The sequence below is a fragment of the Acinonyx jubatus genome, chromosome E4 (assembly GCF_027475565.1).
Source record: "Acinonyx jubatus isolate Ajub_Pintada_27869175 chromosome E4, VMU_Ajub_asm_v1.0, whole genome shotgun sequence".
NCBI lineage: Eukaryota > Metazoa > Chordata > Mammalia > Carnivora > Felidae > Acinonyx > Acinonyx jubatus.
In genome coordinates, this window is record NC_069395.1 from 15,940,964 (window position 1) to 15,966,860 (window position 25,897).

Here is a 25,897-nt window from a genome sequence, read left to right on the forward strand (position 1 = left end):
CCTAATGCTTGGAGCAAAAGTACTCAATAAAATTCTGTGAACGCTACAACTCAAACCTGCACAATGTTACTGTCAATTAATTGTATCTCAATAAAACAAGCAAGACATTTGTTGAGATAAAACTAAACTTACAGTGCCTAGATCACAGAGAAAACTGGGTCACAGAGCAATTGTTAAAATCAACAAAGCTGAGTGTTTCTTTTTCTAAAAATACTAAGACAGTCATACTATAATTCTCATAAATAGCTTGTATTTTTTAAAGATAACTATTTTAAAATCTTTACTGTGAGAGCATATTCTGGCTGAACATACATTTAAATGTTTCACATAAAACAATTCTAATAAAACAACTCTAATGTACTCCTTTCTATCAGTGCTATAATTCCTGCTTATATATAAAAAAAAAATGATCAGAAAGGCACATGGGTTAATGAACAGGTCCCATAGAACTATTATATACAGTGAAGATACAACATACAGAATCTTCCAAAAAGACAATGATCTGTCTCTGTGAAGACTGCACATATGTTTGTATGTGTGAGTATCCACATGCGCACGTGTCATATGGTATATAGAGGGACAAGTCAAATCAACTTTATATACTTTTTTGCTGAAATCAGAGCATATCAATGGAGATACGCTTATTATTTCCCAATGGCCATTGCAATGCCATCAAAACAACTATTAGCACATAACACCACCAGCCCTGCTCTAGCTTCAACTTTTATTTTTAGGGGCACCTGGGTGGCTCAGTCAGTTAAGCATCTGACTTTGGCCTAGGTCATGATTTGCAGTTCTTGAGTTCAAGCCCCGCGTTGGGCTCTGTGCTGACAGCTCAAAGCCTGGGGCCTTTCTTTTCAGATTCTGTGTCTCCCTCTCTCTTCCCCTCCCCACTCACGCTCTATCTCTCTCTCGCGCTCTCAAAAATAAATATTAAAAAAAATTATTTTCAGATTATTAGCAATAAAAGAAAACAACCTTCATGTTTCAAATGTGCACAGCTATCATGGCTTTTAATCATAAACAAAAGTGGTTAGCATTTGGAGATATTATTTAAAAAAGGAAATGATAAATAGACGAAAATTTGCTCAACTTTTTAAACAAAAAATATGCTACAGTTGAATTTATAGAACTAAATAAGAAAACACACTAAATTTCTGTTTTAAATGAGTTTCAAAATTGAAGTGAAAACTTCTATTTGAAACTCATTTTTAGGTTTCTCTTTACAGTTAGCATACTACTTTTGCATTGCCCACAAAGTATTTGAAAGTGCCCCCAAATTATCCAGCCCACCTATGTCGTTTCCAGAGGAATAGCTTCCATGACTTTCTGTCTCCTCCAGAGACAGTATCTTGAATGATGCTAAAGGAGTAGAACCTGGCTGAGTAGAGATCATTCCTCTGAATCGTGTTACTGTCCATGTCCGGACATGATTATTATCTGCACACACTAGGAAAGAGAACATAAAAAAAGTTGTTAAATATAGATTATAAGAGCTCCAACAGGGGCGCCTGGGTGGCTCAGTTGGTTAAGTGTCCGATTTCAGCTCAGGTCATGATCTCACAGTCCGTGAGTTCAAGCCCCGCGTCGGGCTCTGGGCTGACAGCTCAGAGCCTGGAGCCTTCTTCAGATTCTGTGTCTCCCTCTCTCTCTGCCCCTCCCCTGCTCATGCTGTGTGTGTCTCTCTCTCAAAAATAAATAAAAACGTTAAAAAAAATTAAAAAAAAAAAAAAGAGCACCAACAATATCACTGTTTTTGTGTGTAACTTTTTAAACTGTGATCTATATTAAATAGATCATAGCACGTTTTGAGTGGCAAATGACGTATTTTATCCTAAAATTACACTTAATCTGTACCCGGCCAACAAAAATGAAAGAACTGAATATAATTTATCTTGAGGCAAACATAAGGTATGTAAGTAAATCTATGGGTCCTTACAAAAGTAGCATGTAAAGTATAATTGGAGGAAACGTTTAAAAAAAAAAATGCATGCAAGATAAAAGATGCTATTATTCTGTTCTGTGACTAAACTACAGAGTAAATGAGTTACCCAGCTTATTTTTCTTCAACCATAGAAACTGCTTCTGCTTATGTTACTTAAACATAAACAACCTAGATCAGGAGTTACTGAAAATTTATGGACACAAATTACATTTGTCAAAAAGCTTGTATCACCTACTCATAGTTATAGTAAAGAAAATTAAGATAAAGTTAAGAACTATTTTATAGTTGCATTTAAGAAACACACTCCAATTAGGTTTTTTTTTTTAATGTAAATAATATTAAGTGGATACATATTAAGGTATTTCCTACCAAGTACCCTAACTATTGTTTCTTGATCTGAGGAACTATTCCTTTAGAAAATACAAACCAGCAATTGATATTGTTAATGCAAAAAAAAAAAAAAAAAAAAAAAAAAAAAGTACTTTCATGGCATGCCTAAACAAAAAAGTGTACTTTTTAATGGAAAAGTACAACTTATTCGGTTTTCAGAGAATGTGCTATTATTAGCAATGAGCTATGAACCCATCAGTAAATACTAGGAAAGTATTCAAACTTTCTTATAGATACATCTTTCTCACTGGGTAAAATGCCACAGCTGCATATTTTAAACAAAACTTTAGAAATTTAATTCTGACAAATAGCAATAAAAATTCAAAGTATACAGGTGTTACATTATCTAACAAAATTCTCCTATCTCAGGATGTCAGTTTCTGGTGAAAAAGGAGACATTTAGTTCTAGGCTGCTTTATCAGCTTCATGGAAAACAATTTCCTATTTCACTAATAAGGTTACTAGGATTCAGAAAAATACCTTAAAAAAAAAAAAAAGAAAACATCTTAAACACTTTTAGTTGACTCAATAGGCAATTTAGTTATTTTGTTAAAAATAATCATTACAGTTTTAAGACATGAAAACTAACACTATAGGAAAAAGAATGTCATTACATTCATGTCAATATCCACCAGGTGGCAGAATGATGTAACGGAGTATACATAAAATACTCTACCTTTGTAGCTCAACTGGACATTTTTCTTGACAAATTTATTTAAATTTTAAACCTACATGAAATATTTGATGTTAAATGCAGATTTTATGATGTAGTTCTTTGGCGTCTCATCCTGCAATAACATCGTCACCATCAAAATAACAGCAATTACTACTAAGTGTGGTCATCACAATAGCCTTGCAAAACAGTCTTATCTTCTCACAGGATCAAATTACCTCATTTTACATAACATTTATTCAGCATCTTGTATGTGTGGAGAAGTATGCTAAGTGCTGAGAACAGAATAAACAAGCTTCTGCTGCTGTAAAACTTACATTCTAGAAGAGGGGGACAGATGATAAACAGGCAAAGAAATGATCAAGTGAAAAGTCCACAAAGAAAACAAATCGAGAGGAGATGATGACAGACAAAGTGACCTGATAGAGGTCTGGCTAATTTAGGCTGGGTGGCCTCACTGAGAACGTACTGGAAATGGGACCTGAATGACAGGACAGCTGCCAAACAAATATCTAGGGGCAAAACATTTCAACTAAAAAGAACGAGTGCAAAAGTTCTGCGGCATTTCTAAGAAATCGAAAGCCTTTAAAGGGTTAGGGTAGTGTGAGCAATATGTGACATGAAGCATAGGGAGGAAAAGAGGCCTGAAAAGAAGACCCGTAACAGGAAGAACACTACTAGTTTATTTATAATACAGTAGGATACAGCAGGATACCGTAAGAAGCCACTGGGAGTCAGACATGGTTCACATTTTTAGAAGATCTTTCTGGATGCTATGTACCATAAAGAACATGTACCATAGAAAGGCAAGACAGACGGGCACCTGGGTGGCTCAGTCGGTTGGGCATCTGACTCTTGACTTTGGCTCAGGTCATGATCTCATGGTAAGTGGGACTGAGCCCCACGTCAGGCTTTGTGCTGACAGCATGGAGCCTGCTGGGATTCTCATTCTCCCTCCCTTTTCGCCCCTCCCCCATGTACCCACACACATGCTCTCTCTCTCTCAAAACAGACAAACATTTTAAGAAAAGGTGAGACAGAAACAGGCAAAACAACTCAGCTCCGTGATCTAGGGGAGAAATGATCTGAGCTACCAAGTTGGCAGCAATGGACACCGAATGGTCAGATTTGTGACATAGGTTGAAGCAAAGCCAGAAGGACTTACAGACAGATTACACGTTTGTGTGGGTGAGAGAAAGGAAGGAATCAAAGGGGATTCTTGGGTTTTCAGCTTGACGAAATAAGCAGATGGTGATGTTGTGTACTAAGATGGCCTCTGAGAGAAAAATCAAAAGTGCCATTTACCCAGGTTAATTCTGACACGTCTCTGAAACACATGACCAGAGACAGGCACTGGACATACAAGCTTGGAACTGTGCGAATGGTCACAAGTGGACAGTCTAGGAGTCACTGGCATATAGATGATAACACTCAAATCTGCAGGAAAACTACAGACAAGGAAGAATGGAGAATCTAGGAAAGAGCTCTGAGGCAATCCAACACTTAGTCATTGGGCAAAAGAGGAGGAACCAGCAAAAGCATGAGAAAGACTCTTCAGTGAGGCAGGTGAGTTGCTTTATGAGAGCCTGAAGAGGAGACTGATTATTTCAGGGAGGCAGAATTATACTCAAAACAATCAGACTTTATACTCAAATAATTAGATATCAATAAAAACATACTCATCCACCCACACACCCACCCACCCATCCATCCATTCATGGACAACGTACTTTAGCTCCATTTAGTGTTTAATCAGACTGGAGATGAGTGAAAGATGCATCACCTTTTAATATTATGTAGTCTTCATATAAACAAACTTGATAGATGAAAATGATGCTTATAAAAAGTTTAAGTTAGGCAGGAACTGATCTACAAAAGATTTAATGTAAGAGCAAGCTCTACTGACACACCTGACTCAAAATTACATTAAAATGAAGCCTTTTTGAAATCATCATACACAATGAACCTCATCAATGGAATTTTACTGTGATCACTATGCTCTGTGTGTCACATATCTGCATCATTTTTAATACAGTATCTAAGTAGTGTTTACATTAAAAAAACTTTATGACTAAGAAACAACTCACAAAAATGTAGTTCTCTTCAAGTAATCTCTTTATACATTCTACTAGTTTTTAATATTTTTAGAAAATGATCAACAAATACACACATATATCTACAACTTTAGCTTTAAATCTTAAGAAAATACAACCAAATTTACATAAAATTCATACTTGGAAAACTTCTCTATTCCATCTCAACAGGATTATAATAAATATTTTAAAATAAAATGTGCCATGAGAACAAAATATTAGAATAGAAAATAAATAAAAGATACGGTTAACTCTTTCCCAAATTCATATATAAATACATGTGTATATACACATTCTTTCCATTTGTAGGCATGTGGGAAATTACCCACAAGGCAAGGCTGCACATGAAGCACACTCCTCGCCAGTACCTAAAATCACTTTACCTGATACAAGATGCTTCTCAGATAGCATGATTTTTGTAACAGGACTTCGATGAACTGTGAAAGTCTGAAAAAGCTGAGGGCCCGAGCCCACCGTCTCTGGGTGCTGAACAATCACTCGCACAGCTCCGGAGCTCGTACCGTAAGCAATCTCAATCCAGTTACCAGACACACCTGCACGAGGTCAGAAGTAGAAAGGCGGCGTATCAGATGATGACAGAAAGGGATAAAAGAGGCAGTGCTTTTCTGAGTCCCCAGATCCAGCTGAGCCCAGAAACCCTAAGACCTCTCTGACCAACTTCGAATCATGATTTCCTTTACAAGTCATTTCCTAACCCTCACTCCCAGATAAATCTGTTCAACCCTCCCCTGGACTGTATGTTATGCTCTAGCACAGCAACTGTAACAAACCAATTCGCTATTTCCAAGTCTATCTACCTCTATTCGTTACTGAGACAGACTGAATCACAGTCATCCTTACAGAGTGCCTGAGACACAGCAAGTCCTCAATAGATGTTTAAAGAGTTAGTAAATCTGACATGCTAAGAATACCACTGACGCAACACAGTATTCCTAAAGGAATATTCCATATTATTTCTAGTGTATTCATAGTCTAGTCTAAGACCATGTTTTACTTATTTTAAATTTTATTATTACTTTTTAAGTTTATTTACTTATTTTTATTTTTTTATATAATTTATTGTCAAATTGGTTTCCATACAACACCCAGTGCTCATCCCAACAGGCGCCCTCCTCAATGCCCATCACCCACTTTCCCCTTTCCCCCAGCCCCCATCAACCCTCAGTTTGTTCTCAGTATTTAGGAGTCTCTTATGGTTTGCCTCCTTCCCTCTCTGTAACTTCTCCCCCCGGTCTTCTGTTAAGTTTCTCAGGATCCACCTATGAGTGAAAACATACAGTATCTGTCTTTCTCTGCCTGACTTATTTAATTTTTTTTTAATTTATTTTTTGAGGAAGAGAGAGAAAGAGACAGAAAGAGTGTGAGGAGGGGAGGGGCAGAGAGAGGGAAACACAGAATCTAAAGCAGCTCCAGGCTCTGAGCTGTCAACACAGAGCCCAACATGGGGCTAAACCCATGGACTGCGAGATCATGACCTGAGCTGAAATCAGATGCTTAACTGACTGAGCCACCCAGGCGTTCCTACTTTTACTTTTGCTATATTATTGAATCTTTCTTGAATAATCAAGTACATACTATTTAACAAATTGAAAATACTTAGCTCTGAAACAAATACACCCATTATATTGCTTACATCATACTTACTTACTACGGTGTCTCTTCTAATCACGTACAGCTCATCATGTGAAGTTCATCTGTGGCTTTTTTAAATGAATGAATGAGTGAATGAATGAATGAATGAATGTGTCCAGGGGCACCTGGGTGGCTCAGTCACTTAAGCATCTGACTCTTGATTTCAGCTCAGGTCATGATCTCATGGTTCATGAGTTTGAGCTCAACATCGGGCTCTGTACTGACAGCACAGAGGCTGCTTGGGCATCTCTCTATCCATCTCTCTCTCTCTCTGCCCCTCCCCAATGTGCACGTTCTCTCTCTCTCTCTCTCTTTCTCTCTCTCTCAAAATATATAAATAAGCATTAAAAAGGAAGAAAAAAAAAGTGCCCAAACTCTACCACATATTTAAAGACAGAATGGAATTCAGTGAACTATGTTCACAGAGAACTTCTTGGCTTTAGTAGTTATCCTTCCTGATTCACCCAAAAATATCTGAATCAAAAGAGAAAGAACATACCATAGGAAACACTTCTCATAACCTAAAAAGTGACTCCATTCTCCCCCTGCCATTGCAAAAGAAGTTTTCTCCTCCCTTTTTAATTAGATTTAAAAAATGTACATCTCATTCTAGAGCAGAGGTGAGCAAACTTTCTGTGAAAGGCTAGATGGCAAATATTTTAAACTATGCATGCCATACAGTCTGTCATAATCATACAACTCTGTCAACTGTTGCCCAAAGCAGCCAATGCAATATGTAAGACCATCGATAAAAAGGGCGGTGTGCTGACCCATTTAGCATAACAGTTGAAATCCTACTATAATTTTAAATAAAATCATCTGCATAAATTAGAATATTTATTTCACATTAAAGATAATGATTTCTTTCAATGAAGTCAATAAAATGATGATTTAACACAAATAACATTCAAATTTATTAACATTACTGGACACATGTTAATATTTCCTAGAATTCTTTGCATTTAAATTTTCAACTTCCCATTTATGTTTATCTTTCAATCTAGAATATAAAAATATAAAAAATATAATAAAAATCCTTAATTTACAGAACAGATTTGTTAATTTCATTTCAATGGCCTTTGAAAGATAATGAAAGCTACAGATACTAAACCTCCAAATAAAATGTCTTTTCCCATAACTTAAAAATTTCCCAAGGGAACAAGACAATATCCACAAGAGATTAACAGTCTAAGAGCCTTCTTGCTTTCAGCTGAAAAAAACAAAAGCTTCTAATTTCAAAACAAAATAAGCTAGGGTAAATAGGAAGGTCAATGTGCAAATTGTTTTTTTTAATAATTTTAGTCAATACTATTATGATATGACTTAAATATAATTCAGAAGAAGAAAAGTTCTAACTTCCCACCTCAACTTATGCTTGTTTAATCGTCACGTTTAACTTTAATATATAACGAATATGAACTGTAAACTAATAGAGATGATACTCTTAGAACTGCAGTTCTCAAAGAGAAAGGATTGGATTCGTTTTAGCATAATAAACCAATAAATAAACATAAATTCTCAGAAACGGTCAAGAATTTATCAGAACGCTGCCATGTACTAACTTGTTTTGGGTGTGAGGTAAACACTCAGCGCAGTAATGGCATCATTTGAAGGATCGTGATAAAGCTCGGTTACAAGAAGATCATTATCTTTCATTCTCAAAGGAAACTTCTGCATATCTAAAAAAACCCAAAAATTTTAAATAATATTAAAATAGTGCATCTACTTAAAACTACAGAAGGCAATATTTTATTTTTAAAAACCGATATAAAACAGGACCAGGGTTAAATGCCCATAAGCTTACCGATGTAATATATTGATCCATTGTTACATCCCAACAGAAGGAATGAGCCAGCAGTGTCGTAACTGGTTATAGGGACAACATCTTGAACCTGATGTAGGAAGATTATTATTAGATGTTAAATATTAATAATTTGTATTTACTGCTCAATTTCCTTAAAAATTTGACACTTTTAACAAGAGCAACGACAACAAAACTCACTAGGGGCGCTTGGCTCGCTATATCAGTAGCGTGGGTGACTCTTAATGTGGGTGTTGTGAGTTTGAGCCCCACACTGGGTGTGGAGATTACTCAATGAAATTAAAAAAACCAAACCACTAATATCTAATTTAAATAGGGCTTAGAAAATTACTTTCTTTAGTTCCCACAGGGAACTGTGAAGAGCTGTCAATACAGGTCCTTTTAAAGCTTTAAAAAAAAAAAAATGTATTTCCAAAGGCAGCACCGTCCTATCAGAATTCCCATGGATTATCTCTTTTCTCTGCAAGTGGTTGTGAGCTCACAGCACGTATTAAAGTTGAAGGCACATTCTGACCAGGTTCCTTCCTCCTTCTCTCTTCTATAGAAAAGATTAAATGGCCTGCCTAAATTCATGTAGTAAGGGACAGAACTAGAAAACAGACTGATCGCCAAATAGCACTTGCTCCCTTGATAATTTATCACCATGTCTTTGACAAAATGGTAATCTCTATCTTCATTCTGCTGTTTCCTAGGAAATGGCAGGACAAAAAAATTCCTTTAAGTTTTTGTGTTTTCAAGTACTAGAATAAAAAAGTCAGCTTCCCGAGCAAATCAGTCTAGTTAAAAATTAATAACTGCCTGTATTTGTGCTACAAGAAAAGCAAAGGGCACAATTTTACTAGAAAACAAAGCAACAAACAAAAAATGTTTTTTAGAGCAGTGGCAATAAGATCAAAATGAATCTTCCCTATGCATAGCCAGGTGAGAGTCACATGAAACTTCACAGATGACATTTAAATGAACTATTTCTCATGTATCAGGTATTACCCGAGAGAAAGAGTAACTGGGCTGGATAAGGGATGTGAGACATCACTTGCTCTGTAAGAGCTTGTAAACTTGAGGGCAAGAAAGGAAAAAAAGAAAATCACAGTGTGAGAGGCCCTAAAATAGAGTGTGCTACACCAGAGAGCAGGGAGGACTCTCATCTCAATCCCAGGGAGGGGTTTAAAAGGGCAAAGATCAGGGGAAAGTTCAGAAAGGGAGCGAAGCATGAAAATCAAAAAAGTCAAATATGAGTTAGGTAGAGGAAGGGCCATGTCAAACAGAACAGCAAGTATAAAAGTGTACAATATGGGTCCCTTCTAAATAAAAGGAACAAATTTAACCAAATGCTGAAAGTTGGAAGCAATGATTCCTCTAAAGCTGCATGCACATGACCCTAATTCCTGTGTGAACCTTCTGGTGTCGTACACGGAAATATCTCAAAGACTCAATTACCATCCCCCCACCCCCACCCCTGCACTAACCTCAGGTCAGGGTTTCCGTTTCATCAGAGCCAATGAGTTTTGTAGCAGGTAAACCCTGAGAGCCTTTCAGTGATATGAGTAAAGGTGTCTGAAGAATGGAGGGAAGGCTGCTTTAACGCCAATGACCGGTTTTCTCATGCCAAGTTCATTTTTTTTAGGTCCAATACTCTAGGAAGAACTTCAACTCCTACTCCAGAATCTTGAGAGTAGGGGGATGGGGACAGATAAGGGCATGAGATTCCTCTCCTTTTAGATCCCTTATCAATGAAAGAGTGGCTGCAGCCTGGAGCGTCCCAACACACATCCAAGACAAACATTTCTACCATTGGTTCTCTGGGAAGATAGGCTCTAAGACCAGAACCTTCTACAACCTCTTTTTCTGCAACCCTTGACCTAAATCCTGCTTTTCCTTCATGTCTACCCCTCAGTACAAGAAGAACAGAGAAAGCAGAGGATGATAAATTATAGAGGAGTTAGGACTGAGTTCTTCTCTCCTAGCATAAGTGAGAGATAGTCATTCTGGGGCCTCTTCTTCTTTATCCTAACAACTTCACATCAAGAACCTGAGAAATCGTACTGATTAATGTATTTGGTTCAGACATGATGGTCACAGATCTACAATGGAAGTGGATTTTCTCTTCTAAGGTAGCACATGATGATTATCATTATCTCTATGTACAAAATTAAATGATATACAATTTGAAAATTATCAGTATAAAAAAAAAAATCAATCTGTGTTCCCAAGCACTACAAAGGCCCTAGAATCTTTCAACCACAATCTCTACCTAGATAATCATCATTTTTAACACTATGTTTTTACCCTCATCCATTACTTATTAAATAATCACTTATTTAGATTTACCAGCCTATCAATTTCTTTGCTGATGTGTATTTCGTTCCAGTGCTTCCCCTTCAAAGTATGAATATCCTTCTTATCAAAGGGCGTTTCTTTAATGCCTCTTTCATTGAGGCACTAAAACAAACAAAAAAAAATTTTTCTTTTTTCTTACCCAAATCAGATACAATGCTTTTAGGAAATTTTCCTTAAAATCTTATTGCAGCTGTTATAAGAACTGCTACACCAACGAAAATTTCACAACAGCTTTTAGAACTTACACATGCACGCACGCGCACACACTCTCTCTCTCCCTCTCTCTCTCTCTCTCACTCATCTGATTCAAATACTTCAAATCAACCTTGAATATACAACAGCTGTCCCACATACTTTGTGTGTTATTCGAGGGCAGAACTGTTGCTAAAAGCCAAATGAGAACCTACTCAACCAGCATCACAGCACTCGGGTCAGCCTGGGGTCCGGTAACTGCCCAGGGATGTCTGCACCACAGACGCTGGGACTTCATTACATGCCACCTCTACACTACAGTGAAGTTCACCTAGTTGGTTTACAAGGCTTGTATGCTGAATGCTCAACTTTCCCAAGGTCTTCCTGAAATGTAGAAACAAACCCACTTTGTCGGATACGGTTTTCAATTCATGCGTACACCAAACGAGAATCATCAGGTTTTACATGGGAATAAAAGCTTTAGAATAAAGGGCACTTTGAGGAAGCCGGCAGAGTTTTCAGGATCCCAAAGATATGAACACTTTTATATGTAGTTTTAGAAACATTGGTTTAAAAAAAGAATAAAGAAGTATGTTCCTTTAGGAACCCAAATTTATGGCACAGCTAGTATAGCTTCCCCTACCCACTAAAAGCTCAGATTTGACATAATTTGTCAAATAACCTATCTGAAAGCAGACCTTCCATTAATCATTAAAAATTCACATTCCTCTTTACAGAGGTATCACTTCCTGTCTTCCCAACAATTCTCACTCCTTACTAATCATCAGTCGGCTTTAACATCCCTCGAGTCCCTTGACATCCCTGCTTCCCTCTCCGTCCACCTGGCACTTCCTTACTTCTTGATCTCATGATTTCAACTACTTTGCCATCTTTATGTTTTCTCATCCCTTGGTGTGTCATATCCACTTTATTAACTCTCCAATCCTGGATCAGGCTAATGCTGGTTTCTTTCCTCTTGCTCCTATTTATTCCCAGTACTGAGCACTAATGGAGACACTCACATAGTTCTATCACCCAGGTCCACTACAAATGTACAAATTACAATCTCTGCAATCCTCGATACATACTTCCAGTGCCTTTGTCTTCCACTGAATTTATGTTCTTCAATCCTCTTTCCTTACTCTTTCATCAGAGAAGGAGGCATCTCTAGTTTCTGTTGGGTGAAAGTCTCTAAGCTGTTTTACATCTCATACATTCCTGACTTCGATGGGATGAGAGATCATCTCCATTCTTTCACCCTCCATGTGCTTTCTCAGACAACTTCCCTCTGACTACAACCATGCTCAAGCTTCTCTCATCTTAAGAGAAAAAAAACAAAACACTGAACATCTTTTCTACCACCCAGCCTTGATTCTCACGCTATCACTTTGTCTCCTTGCTTTCCTTCACCACCAAACTTCTTGAAAGCTAACTCCGAGTTTGCTGTGTCCAATCCCTGGTCTTTTGATTCTTCAGTTCCCACAATCTGGCTTGCCCCAAACAAAACCTAATTAACTTATATTTACAAATCATATCCTAGACTAATGTTATTTCTCAATCATGTATGTTCCTGTGGCTCTTGGTTTCCTTATCTTGTCCCCTTAAATGCTAATGTTTCCCAGACTTCTTTTTCTTCCTATGTACATCCTCTCAACAGAAAACCTTAAATCAGTTCTTACTTTTTCAGTTGTCATAGAAGCATTGTGGTTTCTAAATACTACTTTCTAGCCCTTTCTTCCTTCCTAAATTCCAAAGGAATGCTCCCAAATGTGTACTGCACACATTCATTTTGATGCCTACAGGAATCTCAGAGTAAACATGTTCCCTGTCAACTTATTACTATCCACCCGACTGTCAAAACTAGCAATCCAAAACTGGAAATACATCTCCCTCTCCTTTAATTTTCCACACCCAAACCAGACACCAATCCTGTACGTTTAGGAAGGCTTATGAAATGTGTTTCAAATAGGCTCATCTTTGCCATCTCTACCATCACTGCCTTTCATCAAATCTGTCTGCTTCTTTGCTGGATTACCCCTGATCTCCAGCCCTGCTTTCATAGTAGTTAATGCTGCTACCTTCCTAAAACAGGGATCTAATCATGTTACTCTCTACTTAATTTTTCCTTTATAATAATAATAATAATATAATATAATAATAATTTCCTTTATAATAATTTCCTTTAATTTTTCTTCTCTCCTTCAGAATCAAGCATTAACTCTTTTATAGTCTTATCCTCTTGTTCCTCTCAAGTACTTGAGATCATTTAGCTTGCTATCTTCTCTGAACAGGCTACGTATTTTCACAAAGTTCTGAGCTTTACTCAGGAAATGAAGTTTGCCTGGACTACTATTCCCAAAGCATGTTAAGTTAAAACATTTCAAAAATATGAAACACCAAACCACAGTTTAAATACTCACTCATTTTCCCAAGTAACTAAACATTCTTCAAAACAAAATCAAATCTGTATCTAGAAGTAAATGTCACTATAAATAGACGTAATATTCTATGTAATCAAAAACAAAAACAAAAAAAATGGGTAGAGGATTTGAATAGGCAGTTCTCCAAAGACATACAGATGGCCAACAGGTGCATGAAAGCATGCTCAGTATCACTCATCATCAGGGAAATGCAAATCAGAACCACAATGAGGTATCACCTCACACCTGTTAGAATAGCTATTATCAAAAAACAAGAAGCAACAAGTGTTGGCAAGGATGTGGAGAAAAGGGATCTCTCGTGCACTGTTGGTTAGAAGGTAAACTGTTACAGCCACTATGGAAAATAGTAGGAAGGTTTCCCAAAAAATTAAAAATAGAACTATCATAGGATCCAGCAATTCCACTGCAGGGTAGATATCTGAAGTAAACAAAAACACTAACTCAAAAAGATATAGGTACCACCATATTCCCTACAGCATTATTTAAAATAGCCAAGATATGGAAACAGTGTAAGTGTCCATCCATGGATGGAGAGATAAAGATGTAAATATACATTGGAATATTACTCAACCACAAAAGAAAGAAAGAAAGAAATAAAGAAAGAAATAAAGAGAGAAATAAAGAAAGAAAGAAAGAAAGAAAGAAAGAAAGAAAGAAAGAAAGAAAGAAAGAAGAAAACATTGTTATTTACAATAATGTGAATGGACCTTGAGGGCATTATGTTAAATGAAAAAAATCAGACCAAGAAAGACAAATTCCTATGATTTCACTTATGTGGAACCTAGAAACAAACAAACAAACAAAACAAAACCAAAAGATAAAAGGTAAGGGGCGCCCGGGTGGCTCAGTTGGTTAAGTTTCCAGCTCTTGATTTCCACTCAGGTCATGATCTCAGTTCAGTTCTAAACCCTGGTTCAGTTCCAGCCCCTTGTCCAGCTCTGCACTGACAATGCAGAGCTTGCTTAGGATTCTCTCTCTCTCTCTCCCTCCCTCCCTCCCCCTCTCTCTCTCTTCTCTCTCTCTCTCTCTGTCCCTCCCCACTCACGCTCTCTCATTCTCTCTCAAAATAAACTTTTAAAAAATCTAAAATATATATAAACACACACACACACACACACACACACACACACATATATATAATAACATTTTTTTTAAAGATTTAAAAAAAAAAAAAAAGTAAGGGCCTGGCCAGCTCAGTCCTTAGAGCATGCAACTCTTGATCTCAGGGTTGTGAGTTCAAGCCCCACATTGGGCGTAGAGCCTACTTAAACAAAAATACAAAGATACAAACTTCCAGTTATAAAACAAGTCAAGGGAATGTAATGTACAGCATAGCAGCTATAGTTTATACTACATCGCATATCTGAAAGTTGCTAAGAGTTTATCTTTTAAAATTCTTGAAACAAGAAAGAAATTCTGTAACTGCATTTGGTGAAAGATGTTAAACTAGGCTTACTGTGACCATTCTGCAATATACACGAATATCTAATCATTATGCTATGAATTCCACACTATGAATTCCACAAAAATGAAGCAAATGCATAATCAGCATGAGTTTCAGAAACATTTTCTGTAATGTGCTTTAGTTAAAACTAACCTGCCAGTGCTGAGTGACGGCATTCCATACTCCCACTTTCCCTGTATGACTCGTAGCCACCAACTGGTTACCGATAAAGAAGAGAGCATCTACAGGAACACCAAGGCTGAATACTCCTTAAATGATAATAAAAAATAAAGAGTTAAATAGTCACTATCTTTAGAATTCATCAAAACCCAGATTAGAAACATCTTCAAGGTGACTAAATGTGTTCTCATTTCCATAAGTTATATGCTAGACCCTTTAGGGATCAAAAACAAGAAACTTGGTAAGCTCATAAGCAGCTGCCCTAAGTAACCTTACCCTAAAACACCGTATTATCTAAAGCTGTGGTTCCCACACTTGGTTGACCATCAAAATAACCAGGTAAATTTAAAGCGAACAAAATGACGAGGCACCTGGGTGGCTCAGTCAGTTGAGCATTCGACTTCGGCTCAGGTCATGATCTCGCAGTCCGTGAGTTCTAGCCCCGTTGTCCGGCTCTGTGCTGACAGCTCAGAGCCTGGAGCCTGCTTGGGATTCTGTGTCTCCCTCTCTCTGCCCCTCCCCCACATGCGCTCTGTCTCTCTCTGCCTCTCAAAAATAAAGAAAACTAATTAAAAAAAATTTTTTTTTAAGTGAACAAAATAAAAAGAATCCTAAGATTCATCCCAGACTCGCTAAATCAGAAAACCCACTACACCTTTATAAAACCTATATGAGATTTAGCTACAGCTTGCTAATGACTGGGGTATTTGGGAACCACTGATCTCAAGACAGAGACTTGGCAGCCTTAACTATCTAAGAACATGTCCAGAAATCTGTATACACACACGCGCGCGCGCGCGCGCACACACACACACACATGCGCACACACAAAGAAAAAAAGGCAGCAAGAAATCTTACTAAAAACATTCAAGCCTTTACTCAAATTATTTTAAACTCCTTGTCTCTCAGCACTGCAGATCTCCATTTAATTCATTCAACAAGCATCATATCAGGCCATAGGATGAAACACATGAACAGACAGGATATTACTGGGTACTTAAGGTTTAAAAGAGAAAAAATGCAAACAACCAATTATACCATAACACAACAATAACTAAAAGATGTGGATACACAGGATCAAGTAACGTCCAGAGAAATAAGGGGGGGGGGGGGTGTTAAGAAAAGAGGTTTGAAGATATTTTTTTAGAAAAGAAGCCATCTGAGTTTTTTTTAAAGGTAAATAGTTCACCAAATGGTGGTGGGGCAGGGGGGGATGGGCAAGCCCAGAGAATCAGAGAAAAGGGAAAGAGGGGATGTAGGAAGGGAGGCTGTAAGAAGCAAATATCCCACATCAATAGCAGAAGACCCAAGAATAGCTAAAAGAATTCTAGAATTCTAGGCTCACTTTGGTATGGCATTATGGCCCTTTACAGTCGTTTCTGGACAATATATAATAGAAAAATATGATGCGTAAGGCTCTGAAGAACTCATGGGAAGAAACAAACCAATTAACTGCAATTGCGCGTGTACTGAAAGCATAATCCAGAAAAGGTAACTGATTTCTTTTGACTCTTACACCAGTGCACAGTATTTCCCTTTCTGTTCAGAACTGTGAACTACATATAAGACAAGACCAGCAGCAATAAATGCCTTGAAAATTCTTAACCAGGAGCACCTGGCTGGTTCAGTTGGTGGAGCATGCAACCTCTTTATTTTTCATAAAAATGTAAAAATATTTTTAAGTAATCTCTCCACCCAACGAAGAGCTCAAACCCAAAACCCCAAGATCAGGAGTTGCACACTCCACTGACTGAACCAGCCAGGCAGTCCAAAAATAAATCTTCAAAAAAAATTTCTCAACTAATTTTGAAAAAGTCAGGCACCTAGGAGGAAAAATGATTTACACTGGACAAAAAGAAAAAAAAGTGGTAAGTATTGCTAAGAATGTCATATATATGTGTGTATATATATATATGTATACATATACATATATATAATCTATATGTATAAATACATATACACATGAATACACCACCTCAACCAAACCTGTCAACCAAAAAAAAAAAAAAACCAAAAAACAAAAACCCAGCAAAATAAAATACAACACACATACCCAAAAACCTGCCACTCCAGAGCAGAAAATCATCACCTCAAACACAATTTTAGGAAGTCCTTTAATTTTGACGCAAAACAATTGTTCAGAACATGTGAAACCAACCATATTCAGTACTATGGGCCGCGTTAAAGGTGGAAATAAAAACTAGAAAACCAACTAACATCGATTACTCTAGAGAAGGATGAAGTCAAGGGAAATCAAGGAAGACATTCTGAATGACCTCAAGAAACTCAGAGTGTCACTCCTGCTTAGGCTCAACAATCTCGGCTACTACCCACAGGGAAGACACGCTACAAGTAATGACAAGTTCCTGTCTTCGGGGACCCTTTCAGCAAAATACTGCTTATAGCAGCAATCCAGCAGCACCGCCTTATACAAGTTAAGATGAAAGGAGCCTGACCTCTAGAAGAGCTCTATCCCAGACAAACCAGCCAAACAGTTTTCTTTGGACGGTGTTGTCAAGTTTGAAGAACATCTGTAATAATAAGTGGTTTCTTTCACTGGACATGAACAAATTACCACGTACCATCTCCCAGCACAGCTCCCTACCACACTGGCCTCTGAAAGCAAAGGAAGGCCTGAAATCTCCACTCACTGCCGTGTTACAAGCGCCTGTTTGAAAAAAGGAGTGGGGGAGGGGAGAGAAAACACAACTTAACTTTCTCTCCGTACAATTAATTACCAGCGTATCATAATTTCAAAGTTGTAACGTTAAAACTTTTTCCCTACAGTTGTTAGGGAGGACTCCCACTGCCAGCCATGATGGCATACACACGGCATCAGATTTTTCCTCACCGTGAAGCAACAACAGGCCACAACACACGAGGCAGCTGTGTTCAGGCACCGGACAACGGGTAGCTGAAGACGCAAAGGTGGGAAATAGCCAGGAGCCCCGCATTCACCCGGCTTTCGGCGTTCAGGGTGCTTTACTGGCCCTACCACAGGGAGGTCAAACTCACGGGCAGAGTGACAGCTTCTCCCTGAACTGAAGAGACTGAGGTAGAGCGCACAGCTAATGAGGTGGCTAGAACCTGAGAGCAAAAGTGGTAAGAAAAAGGCACGCCAGGGTGAGTGAGCCGGCGGCACAGGTTTGCACACGGGTTTCCTACCCATTGGCAGAGGCCGGACTGCACCTGGGCAGAGGAAAAATCCCCAAAAAACAGAAGAGAAAGGCTGCTACAGGCCTGAGTGCAGAGTACAGGTGACAGAGGTTACATGGGTCGCTCCAGCTCAGGAAGAGTGGAGAACCCTGGATGAACACCTCAGACATTCCTTCCGTAAAGACTCCAGAAAAGGCAACACTTTAGGAATAAGGACCACTCCCCTGAATAGGAGCCAAGCCTTTAAATAAAAAAATCAAGCAGAGCGAGGCTAACTACCCTTAACAGAGCACAAAAACAAGGCCAGCAGGATCAAGAAGATCCTCCAGTAATTTAACTGTCTACCAGGACTAACCTCACATCTTCTAAGAGAGAACATAATCATATCCCCTATATGATGTATCATGCACATGCCCTGCATACAGTCAAAACTTCCTAGACGTGCAAAGTAGAATAGGGCCTGACATAAAAATATGAGATGATCCAGATACTGGAATTAAAGTCAAAAAATAACGAAACACCTATAATGAATATGCTGGATTCAATAAAAACTAGAACGTCATTAAGTAAAAAGGTTAAGAAATCTCAGCAGAAAAACAAACTAAAATGGAATCAAAAGAGGTCATTTTGCAGCTTAAAAGTCCAATATCGCAAATAAAAAACTTACTAGATGGGCTTAACTGAAGAAAATGGGTAAATAATATTAAAGGCATAAAAAAAAACTGATCTAAATTGTTTTAAAAATGGGGAGAAAAATGAAACAAACCAACAGTGCTTCAGTGATCTCTAGACCAATATGAAGTAGTCTAATACAAAGCTGAGTTCCAAAAAGAAGATAAAAGGAGAGGAGAAAGAGATAATGGAGAGGGGAAGGGAGGGAGGGAGGGAGGAAGAGAGAGGGATACACACAAAGAACTCCCTTAGCTGTGTCAATCAAAAATGTCTCCAGACATTTCCACATGCCTCCTAGGTGATAATATTCCTGGCTGCAAACCTCTAATCCGGAATATATAAAGAACTATCACAAATCAATAATAGAATGACAACCTCATAAAAAGAGAACAATGATTTTTTTTTTTTTTTTTTTTTTTTTTTTTTTTAGTTTATTTATTTTGAGAGACACAGAGAGCATGAGCAGGCAAGGGGCAGAGAAAGAGGGAGAATCTCAAGCAGGCTCTGAGCTGTCAGCACAGAAGCGACACAGGGCTCGAACTCACGAAACTGTGAGATCATGACCTGAGCGAAAGTCAGCCACTTAACCGACTGAGCCACCCAGATGCCCCAAACAATTATTTTTTTTTAATTTAATTTTATTTTTTGAGAGAGAGACAGAGAGTGCATGTACAAGCGGGGAAGAGGGGCAGAGGGAGGAGAGAGAACACCAAGCATATTCTACACTTAGTGCAGAGCCTAACCACGAGGGGCTGGATCCCACAACCCTGGGATCTTGACGTGAACCGAATCGAATGCTCAACCAAGCCACCCGGGTGCCCTGAGAAAATGATTTAAAGACACATCCCAAAAGAAATAATATAAATGGCCAATAAAGCACATGAAAGAGATACTCAGTATCATTAATCCACAGCGAAATGCAATTAAAACCACCATTAAAATCACTGTATAATACTCCTCTCATACACTGCTAGCAGAAATGTAAAATAATACAACTGCTCTGGAAACCAGTTTGTAAGTGTCTTATAACATTAAGCATACACTTTTTATATGACCCAGAAATTCCACTGCTAGGTTATTTACCTTGATTTACCTTGAGAAAACATATTCACTAAACAAAACAAAACAAGAGAAGAAAGAAAAGAAAACATGCCCAGAGAAAGACTTCTTGAATTTATAACACCTCTGAACTGGAAATAAACCAAATGTCCATCAACAGATAAATGGATAAACAAATTCTAGGATACTCATTCAATGGACTACTACTCAGCAATAAAAAGGAACAGGCCACTGATACATACAACAATATAGATGAATCTCAGAAACATTATGCTAAATGAAAGAAGCCAGACACAAAAGAATACATACTAAGTAATTCCACTCATGAAACTAGACAAGGGAAATGTAATCCATGGTGACAGACAACCTAAACTGTGTAAACAATGGGGTTAATGGTGAACACCTGCTTTCCTTTGGGAACTCTGGACCCCTAGTACGTGCCACGCAGAGGCTGCCTCTGTGACTAGCCTCCAGGAAAAATCCTGGGCACCAAATGTCTAATGAGCTTCTCTGGCAGTCATTCCACAGGTATTGTTACAATCCATTGCTGGAGAAATTAAGCATGTCCTTTGGGACACCACTGGAAGAGAATTCTTGAAACCTTATACTTGATTTCCACTAGACTTCATCCCATGCGTCTTTTTACTGATTTTGCTTTGTATGTTTTCATTGTAATAAATCATAACCCTAAGTAGCTCTTGCTGAATCCTGTGAGTGCAAACCACTGAAACTGGAAGTGGTCTTTGGGACCCCTCACACAAACACAATTCTGAAGTTCAGAGGAGGGGCCAACAATAGACACATAAACATGTGAATCATCAACACACAGCACCATTAGAGTATATGAGATCACTAACAGAATAAATACAGAGGAAAGATGAGCTCTGGGGCCCTCCAACAATTTGAAATCAGTCAAATGAGGAGGAACTATCAAAAAGGAACTGATAAGACACAAGGAGGTTGGATAAAAATCAGGATTGTAAAGTATCCTGGAAGCCAAAAGAGGAAAAGTCCTCCAAAGGAAAGGAATCATGGTATGAAATGACAGCTCTAAAGTTTTAATAAGAGGAGACTCGGAATTGATCACAGGATTTAGCAGAGTACAGACCACAGGTCATACTAACAAGAGTAGTTTTATGAAGCAGTGGGGGCAAAAGAATGATTAGAGCAACTTCAGGAAAGAACAGAGGAGGACGTTGAAACAAGTTCAGGTAACTCCTATCTTCTGCTTTAGGAAAGCAGAAAAATGGAGCAAAACCTGGAAGAGAATGTAGGGTAGTTTTTGTTGTTATTCTCACCACAGAATTACAACATGGCTGTGTGCTGGCGGAAAGGGTCCAAGAGCAGGAGGTGAGCAGTCCTTACGACGCAGGAGACAGAGCAAACGGCTACTGGAGCAATGTCCTTGCTCCTTGTAAGTGAAAGCAAACAGGATCTAGTTATACAACAAAATGCACGCAGTTGGCCTTAGATTAAAGCAGGGACAACTTAGTCACGGTAACACATGGGACAACAGTGTATACGAGCACAGATACACAGATATGACTTGATATTCTCTCTCAATGAGAATGGCAGAAAGTGCTGGAAGTCTAAAGAAAAGGAAAACAGTGTGAAATAGTCATTTAGGAGAGTGGCAAAGTGACAAGGATAACGCATGAGCATTTCTGGGTAGCTTTTAAAGGCCCACCTGAGAGTAGAGGTCATGAATGGAGACGAAGTATTGCTTTGTATGCATGCATTTCTGTTTCCAAGTCGTATTTAGCTATTCAGGTAGAAAGGTGGATTTGGCCAGGGTTGGGACTTCTTTTTAAAAAACAAAATTTTTTAACATTTATTTTTAAGAGACAGAGAGAGACAGAGTGCAAGCAGAGGAGAGGCAGAAAGGGAGACCCAGAATCTGAAGCAGGCTCCAGGCTCTGAGCTGTCAGCACAAAGCCTGATGTGGGGCTTGAACCCACAAACCGTGAGATCATGACCTGAGTCAAAGTCAGACGATGCTTAACTGAGCCACCCAGGCACCCCCACCAGGGTTGGGGTTTCTTCAGGGAAAAACAGCAAAGGGAGTAGTGCGAGGAAACTGAGGCTCTGTGCCAGAGGGAATGTGATGACAGATTCCAAACCTGATACAAGGGAAGCGATAAGTAAAGATCCCAGGGAAGTGAAAGAATGTTTGAGCTGGGGAACTAGAGCTGGTAACTTCAAAGCACTAAAGGATAATGACCCAGGTGAAGACATACCAAGTAGAAGTCCCGATGACTCACAGGAGATTTGAAATGTGGGGAGGTCAGGTGGGAAGCTGGAGAGAAGGGAAGGCAAGTGGTCTAGAACAATAATTCTCAAAGTGTGGTATGTGAGTCTCTGTGGGTCTCTGAGACACATTCTAGAAGTCTGAGAGGTCAAGACTATTTTTATGTAATATTAAAGAATTATTTGCCTTGTTTACTGTCATTATCTCAAGAATATACAGAGGAATCTTCCAGATGCTACCTGACATAATGGGGACATCACTATGACAGCTAACAGAATGTATGTATCTATTCTTATGTTGCCTAGAATTGTCTATATTGGTAGCTGTATGATATAACTAACTTTGTAAGTTCCCCCAAGATTAACTTAGTTTGTTGGAAATACTTCCACTATGTTCTGTTTGTCTTCAGTTTTATCTGCTGTAACCTCTGTAACCTCTTTATTGTCCAAAAAATTACCTTAAAACCCAAACTTTCCTCGAGCCTACAAAGAAACACAGTTGAGACATATGTACTTTGCTGTGTTTTGCAATATTAGTACTAAAAATGCTCTGGAAACCTCTACAAATTTTAAAACTTTATTTGAAACTGTTTGAAATACTTTATTCTAAAATAAGTTTATTCTAATACATTTTTCATCTACTTATTGATGGTTCTTTGGCTTCAAAATGATAAAATTAAAACATTTGTCTGCTACAAAACCCACAGCTGTGCCATCTAAGTCTAAAGGTGCTGACAAATATAGACATGACATGGAAGGGAGACTGGAGCAAAATAGGAAAATAGGAAATAACTATTAGAATTAACAAAAATTATTATTTCCCTCAAATGTATAGATGTTGATAACTTGCCTTATTGTGCCTATCCAACAGAACATTTCTGAATACTACCCTAATGCCAGTTGTGGGCACACTGAGATCACATACTCAGTTTAAACACAAGTATTTTGGGACACTTGGGTGGCTCAGTTGGTTGAGCATCTGACTCCATTCCAGCCCAGGTCGTGATCTCACAGATTTGTGAATTCAACCCTAGTGCTGGGTTCTGCACTGAAAGCACAGAGCCTACTCGAGATTCTCCCTCTCTCTGCCCCTCCCTCCCCTGTTCGCACTCTGTCTCTCTCAAAATAAATGAACTTAAAAAAAACAAAAAAACAAAAAAACTTATTTTTATTTGAGAGAGAGAGAGAACGAGCATGTGCCAGCAGGGGAGGGGGGCAGAGGGAGAGAGAATTCCAAGCAGGCTCCATGCTCAGCACGGAGCCCAAAATGGGGCTCGATTCCATGACCCTGGGATCTTAACCTGAGCCGAAATCAAGAGCCGGACGCTCATCCAACTGAGCCACTCATGTGCCCCTAGAAAAAATATTTTAAATGAAGATGTGAAAAGGTCTTCAAAAGCCAGAACTGTTATAAAATTTCAAAGTAGAAATGAAAGAGGCACTGAAGCACTTTACAGGGTAATTATGGTGCTGGACTGGCTAGAGAGGCGCACACAACTGCTAGCAGCTGAGAAAGCCCGGGACGCATGACAATGCCGAATGCCTACTAGATGAAAAGTCAGTAAAAAAAAATCACAATGCTGCCACTTTTCAATTACACAGTAAGTTCCTGAATTAAAGACTTGGCAGAGACAGACTACATTTTTGTATCTGTGAGCCAGACTACATTTTTGTCCTGCAAACAGATTCATATACAGATGTAGCTGACCCTGGTATTTTGCTTCTATTAATTTGGTGTCAGAACCCATCAATCATTAAAGATCTTTTGCGTGAATGTACGGCCACAAACGCATGTGGTGTTGAAATACTCGAAACATTAAAAACTTAAACATCTGTGTTGACAGTTGCACTGACGATAGGTATGCAAAGCAACGTGGGTGACAATGGCAGGCACCTGAGCACAAATTAAAGCAGGGGCACCAAACTGTACCAGCAGTCATTCAATTCTCTGCCACACACTCTCGCAAGGAAAGAAAAAAAGGCCAGTTTAAGAATGTCTTTGATGAAGCAATTTATATAGCATTTTGTACTGACTCAATCTCAATTTTGAGTATATGTGTTCTTAATATTCCGTGTAACTAAGTACTATGTGTACGTCAGTCAAGGAAAAGCATCTCCAATGCTGGAGCTGAGAGCTAACCTAGCAGCTCTTTTCACAGAATGTCATTTTTATCTGAAAGGGTGACAAACCATTGTAATTCAGATTTGAGTACTTAGTAGACTTCCCTCAAAAGAGAACAAAATAAGCCTGTTATTTCAATGATAAAAATTCAATGATTCAAGTGAAAATTGGAATTGTGGAAAACTTTTATCTACCACAGGGAATGTGACGGTGTCCCAATACATTAGAATTTAGACGCGTGATAAGTAGTGATTTTTTTCCTGGATATTGTACGATGAAAGATATCAACATTTGGAAGGTCTCCATAACTCAGTAAACCAACGTTTTCCAAATGACCAATGCATGATGTCACAAAACCACGCATGGATAAAACATCCATTCAAAGTATAAAATAGACTGCTGAGGGGCACCTGGGTAGCTCAGTCGGTTAAGTGTCCAACTTTGGCTCAGGTCATGATCTCACGGTTAGTGGGTTCGAGCCCCGCGTCGGGCTCTGGGCTGACAGCTCAGAGCCTGGAGCCTGCTTCAGATTCTGTGTCTCTCTCTTTCTCTGCCCCTCCCCCCCACTCATGCTTTGTCTGTCTCTCTCTCTCAAAAATAAACATTAAAAAAATTAAAAACTAAATAAGACAGATTGATGAATTTCAGTTGAACAGAGTATGCAAAGTTCATTGATACGATTTCAAATGTTTAGGAAAAGTAGCAAAAAAACAATGTCCACAATTACCTGGAAAGACTATTAAAATGTTTTTTTTCCAACTACATATCTGCATAAAGCCAAATTTCCTTCATGTAGATCAACCAAAAACACATAATGCAGCAGACTAAATGCACAAACAGGCAGGCACTGGAATTCAGTAAAATATTAGAGATTCACAAAACTGTAAACCAGTGCCACTCTTCTCACAAACATTTCTGGAAAACAAAGCTAGTTTTCATTAAAATGTTATTCATGTCACCATACAATGGGTTTATTATTGCTATTTCGAAACTAATTAATAAACATTTATAAAAATTTCAGCCTTAATTCCCCTAATGATAAGTAACAATAGATATAATATACACTAGCAAAATCTCTTAATGGTCTTGAAGGACTTTTTAAGAGTACAAAGTAGTTCTGAGATTAAAAAGTTTGAGAATTTCTGCTCTAGAAGCAACAAACGAGGACGAGAAAGACAGTTATTTACCCCATCTTCAGGTCCACAGTATATGGAACTGGAGAGAAAGTGGTCCCACTCACTGGGATCCAGGAAAAATATATGCTCATAAAGCTGCCAGCTTTCAGCTGGAGCAAACTGGTAAAAAAACAAAAAAAACAAAAAAAACACCTCTCCCCTCTCTCCTAAAACACTAAGCTTCCCCATCTTTACTAGATCTTTCCTCTCACATTGAGCAGTTCTATTACCACTGAACCCTGGAAAGATGATGCGGCAGCTCTAGCTAAGTAATGGTCCAGGTTGGCTCTTATGCT

At 38.4% G+C, this 25,897-nt stretch overlaps 1 protein-coding gene across 3 annotated transcripts in view; it reads right to left on the reverse strand.

Moving 5' to 3' along the window:
• KCTD3 (potassium channel tetramerization domain containing 3) overlaps nt 1–25,897 on the reverse strand; it is a 58,223-nt gene that overhangs the window by 13,857 nt on the left and 18,469 nt on the right. For all 3 annotated transcript variants that reach the window (XR_008293359.1, XM_027074962.2, XM_053209763.1), the window contains 5 exons: nt 15,144–15,259; nt 8,559–8,646; nt 8,317–8,433; nt 5,485–5,655; nt 1,294–1,449 (listed from right to left, as the gene is read on the reverse strand). Coding sequence is in view for 2 of the 3 variants with exons in the window: in XM_027074962.2 (XP_026930763.1) it covers nt 1,294–1,449; nt 5,485–5,655; nt 8,317–8,433; nt 8,559–8,646; nt 15,144–15,259 (648 nt within the window). In the remaining variant the exon portion in view is untranslated. The remainder of the gene's footprint in view (nt 1–1,293; nt 1,450–5,484; nt 5,656–8,316; nt 8,434–8,558; nt 8,647–15,143; nt 15,260–25,897) is intronic.